The 4,987-nt window shown below is 36.1% G+C and overlaps 1 protein-coding gene across 1 annotated transcript; it reads left to right on the top strand.

Moving 5' to 3' along the window:
• The first annotated feature begins 603 nt into the window (after window positions 1-603).
• Window positions 604-4,666, top strand: LOC132598745 (tubby-like F-box protein 8). Its single transcript, XM_060311816.1, has 6 exons — window positions 604-897; window positions 1,296-1,346; window positions 2,085-2,493; window positions 2,655-2,742; window positions 3,183-3,315; window positions 3,796-4,666. Exons 3-6 carry the CDS (start codon window positions 2,146-2,148, stop codon window positions 4,517-4,519), a joined length of 1,293 nt encoding a protein of 430 aa, XP_060167799.1. The 5' UTR covers window positions 604-897; window positions 1,296-1,346; window positions 2,085-2,145; the 3' UTR covers window positions 4,520-4,666.
• The last annotated feature ends 321 nt before the right edge of the window (window positions 4,667-4,987 follow it).

Raw genomic sequence — 4,987 nt, 5'->3', positions numbered from 1 at the left:
CTTTCTAATGCTTGCTTTTAAAGTCTCAATTTTCAAACATATCCAATCCGAGCAACGAGTAATGGTTTATTTACTTACTTAATTAATTAATTAATGCTACAAGTTTTTGCATATTTTCAGTAAATTTAGCCATGCTACTATAAATGGAATGGTAACAGAGAGATTGATGATAAGTTTAGAAATTGCATTAGTATAAAAAGAAACATTTTAAATACAAGAAAAATAAAAGGTAAACAAACATCTACAAAAGGAAAAAGAAAAAAAGAAAAACTTAGATGTTTGTTGACAAAAATATAGTTCATCCTCTATAGTAACATTTTTCTTTTGAAATCAATTTTCATGTTATGTTATAGTATATGTTTTTTATATTTTTATTATAACATTTAAAAATATTTAAACAAACACCTTGTTATAGAGAAGTTTGATCTAGTTTGTTTGATGAGAATAAAAACAAAACATTAAACAAAAACCAAAAGAGAAAAGAAGTCAAAAACTCCTTGTTCCCATGTCCCAAATGGAGGTAGCTTCGTAGTTGGATACTGCTCACGTAGTGCTCCAATATAATACTATTTGTGTGTGACCCCATTCAACAATTTAGTGCTAATAAAGTATATGCAAACCCCCACCCCCGCAAAACCACCTCCCCTTTTTTATTTTGTTTTTCCCCTTTTCTTCTTCTTCTCTCTCTGTGGTTTGTTGAACTAGATTTAATGTTGGGGTTTGAGTCTGGATGATAAAGATAGAGACTTGCAGTAAATACATATTCGTACAGAAACTGATATTATCTAAAAATGTTTCTTGGCTCTGACCCACTTTTCTTTTCTTGATCTGTGCTTATCTTCTCTCTGAAAATTCTTGGTCTTTGCTGACTTTTGATGTTCTTCTTCTTGTTTTAAGGTACAGATCTTTGATCTCTGTTTGTTCATCTTCAGATCTTATGTTCTTTGGTGTCTGTAGATTCCTTTCCTGTTTTTTATTTTTTTTATCTTTTTGTTTCTGTCCTAGGTAAGTTACTGTTCTGGAAATGTGAAGATATTCTTGGTTTATCTAGTTTTTGGCTTTTATTTTTTGCCTGTGTTTTCTGGTGTGAGGATAAAGTTACTCCTTTTGGTAAAAATCTTATCTTTTATGCTTGTCATCTTCAGATTGAAGTATTTTTTCGTTTCTTTTTCTGTTGGGTGGTTTGTTCTTTGATTTTATTGATCTTAAGTGATACAAAGTTCTTGTCTTTTGGGAAGTTGGAGCTTTAATTTTTGTTTTGCTGAGAAATTTATCTTCTTGTCTTTGTTTTTTAGGTATTCCAAGAAGAAGTTATGGAGCTTTGATTATCCTATAGTACTTTGCAGGTTTGTTATCATTTGGACTCTTCATATTAGCTTGATAGATTGGTATCAACCTGGATACATATCGTTTAAGTTGTAGGTTTTTATGAGAATAAAGCATCTATTTTGTACTTAAGAGAAACTTACCTGGAAAAAAACTGTTCTTTTTGGTCATAAGTAGATGAGGAAAGAAGTTGGTACTTGAAAGACTGCTCATTTTTCATAGATTCCGGTTGTTGTCAAAGCTGCTTATGGACTTTGCATGATATGTTCAGAATAATGCTTAACAAACATTATTAGATTCTATTAGAAACAAATTTGGTAACTTCCTAACTTAAATCTGGACATTAAGTGATAACCCCGACAAGGAGTTGCCCTTTCGTTTCTTGAACTGTAATTTAGTTAACTGGTTGGTTCCCCTACTGGTGCCAATTTTCTGGCGAGTTTACATCTTTTTTTCTTGAGTAGCCTTTTTCACTATTAATAATTGATTTGCTGAAAGATTGATGAAAATTGAAAGCATTTATACTCATGTCTTGCAACTAAGCCAGGACAACTGGCATGAGGCATCACCTTAAGAATGTAAAGAAGTTGTATCTGATAAAAGTCATGTGATTTTCTTTACTTAGGTGCCCATGTGAAGATGTCTCTTTTTACTCTTTTCTTTTCGCTTTAAATGCCTTTCTTGCTTTTTCCTCTTCATTTTTCTTCAGAAATCTATTATTTTATTGAAACACGATTTGTTTTCTTGTTCTTTTGCAGCTGTAACTATTTGTCAAGCTTGCTTTAGATTACTGGAAGCTTACCTGATAAGAAAGAGTAGATGTCGTTCCGCAGTATAGTTCGGGATGTAAGAGATAGTTTTGGTAGCTTATCAAGGCGGAGCTTCGATATAAGGCTGTCTGGTCATCACAGGGATAAATCACATGGTTCATTTTATGACTTAAGCGACCAGCCTCCTGTTATTCAAGACAGTTGTTGGGCCAATCTTCCTCCAGAGCTCCTTTTTGATGTAGTTAGAAGGTTAGAGGAGAGTGAGAGCACATGGCCTGGTCGTAAGCATGTCGTAGCATGTGCTGCAGTTTGTAGGTCATGGAGGAGTATGTGCAGGGACATTGTTAGAAATCCTGAATTTTGTGGAAAGCTGACTTTTCCTGTTTCCCTAAAGCAGGTATTTTAACTTCCTTAGAGGAATATTTCTCGTACTAACTTATTCAAGTACAGGAATATGCAACCTTAGTGGCAGTTCTATTGACTGTTATAGAGTTGGATAGTTGTAATGGAACTGTGCTTAAGAAGGCCATGGACTAATCTTTTACTTTCTCTTTTCAGCCTGGGCCTCGTGATGGAACTATCCAATGCTTCATCAAGCGGGATAAATCTAATTTGACTTACCATCTTTTCTTGTGTCTTAGTCCCGGTAAGCTTTGCATTGTTGATATTAGCTCGATGTTTAAATAATTTTTGCATCTATTTTTCTCGTCTCTTCTTTGAGAAAATCATTGATACTATCCTTGCATTTAACGCATAGAAGGTACTTGCAATTCGAAACTGGAGGTGAACATTATCTTTGCTGTTTTTCCAATCTCCTGTCTGATAAAATCACTGATCTGTCTCTCCCTTCCCACTCAAACCCAAAGGCAAAAGTGGAAACAAATCAAAATTATTATAAAGTCTTCTCTACTATGCTAATTGAGTTAATGATATCTTAGAGACTTATATTTCTAGATGTAATTACTGTCTAGACATATTTGGTCGAGATGCATTACTTCTTTAGTTACTCTTGTTCCATTGGCAGCATAATTTCTATGTGAGTAGCAATTGTTCGGAGGTTAATGAGTATTTCAACTTTCTTTGTAGCATTGTTAGTTGAAAACGGAAAGTTCCTTCTCTCTGCAAAAAGAAACAGACGTACTACTTGCACAGAGTATGTTATCTCAATGGATGCAGAAAACATCTCTAGATCAAGCAATACCTATATCGGAAAACTAAGGTAAATATGGAAGCTATTCATTTTGTTTTCAATGTCTTTCTTGTCTTCACCTGGTATCTTTCTAACATGTTTCAGGCAAACTAAGTTTAATGAAGAATAGAAGCATGCATTTGATATATTCCTTTTCCCTTCCCACTCAGCAGAAATTGGTTTCTCCATTGTTAGCTAATATTAATACTAAGGCATGAGCAATCCTTGAGACTTGAGACTAGCCAGTAATTAGCTATGGTTTTCAATGAAACTTAAAATTTAGTGCGTGTATGCTGGCTTGCTGATATAGCCCAACTCTACAATACGTATGCATCCTTCTGCAGTATTTTGATAACACAACTCTCTTGGCTTAACTAGTCTAAAGGATCATTACATGTATGCTCGAGAAAGTGATTTTCATCTTTTAAACGAAAATGATCTAGTTGATTCTCCTTTCATTATGTGAAAAGTGACGTGCTACTGATGATTAAATATCACCGTCTATTGCAGATCAAATTTTCTAGGTACAAAATTCATTATATACGACACACAGCCTCCTTACACCTGTGCGCATGTCCCCGCTCCAGGGCGAACAAGCCGTAGATTCAACTCCACCAAAGTCTCTCCTAAAGTCCCAACAACTGGAAGCTATACCATATCCCAGATCACATACGAGCTGAATGTGCTTGGAACACGGGGTCCGCGGAGAATGCACTGTGTTATGCACTCAATTCCTGCGTCAGCACTTGACGCTGGTGGCTCTGTGCCTGGCCAACCAGAGCTTCTCTCAAGGCCCCTCGAGGATTCGTTTCGCAGTATCTCTTTCTCAAAGTCACTTGATCATTCCACTGAGTTCAGTAGCGCGCGATTTTCTGATATTGCTGGAGGATCATCAACTAATGAGGAAGACGATAGCAAGGGAAAACCACTGGTCCTGAAGAACAAGGCCCCTCGATGGCATGAACAACTGCAGTGCTGGTGCCTAAATTTTCGAGGGCGGGTGACAGTTGCATCTGTCAAGAATTTTCAGTTGATAGCTGCCACTCAACCACCTGCTGCGGGACCTACAACCTCTCAGCCGCCAACAAGCCAATCAGACCATGACAAAATCATCTTGCAATTCGGGAAAGTAGGCAAAGATATGTTTACCATGGACTACCGGTATCCCCTATCTGCATTTCAGGCTTTCGCTATCTGCTTGAGCAGCTTTGACACAAAATTGGCTTGTGAATAGAGGCTAAACATTTTTACATTAGGTTGCTAATATTATTAACTGTAATGCTTCTATTCTGGATTTATTGTACGTCCTTCTTTTCACCATTAGAAATGGAGATTGTCCCTAAAAAACCTGATTATAATCATATCTTTGTTCCGGTGAGAAGTTGTAAAACAAGTTTATTTGTTGATGCCATTTAAAGTCTTGAGACTTCTCTGATCAATACCAAGGCACTGGATCACTGCCATTTACAAGAATTTCCACCGGAAAATGAAGTTACATTTTATGCTCATGAAAGTGTAATAAGAGAGCATCCGTCCGACCAGATCATTATGTGGTTACTGTTAAGACACATTACCTCGTCAACAGCATTATGTGGTGTAACTGTAAATAAAAATGAGTTAATGGCTAACACCCCCAAACTATAATGTTTTGCTGGTTTATACTTAAACTATGTGGCTTTTATAATGTCTAAACAAACCCACA

Source organism: Lycium barbarum, chromosome 6 (genome assembly GCF_019175385.1).
Source record: "Lycium barbarum isolate Lr01 chromosome 6, ASM1917538v2, whole genome shotgun sequence".
In the NCBI taxonomy this organism is placed as follows: domain Eukaryota; kingdom Viridiplantae; phylum Streptophyta; class Magnoliopsida; order Solanales; family Solanaceae; genus Lycium; species Lycium barbarum.
This window is presented reverse-complemented; position numbering and strand designations above follow the sequence as displayed.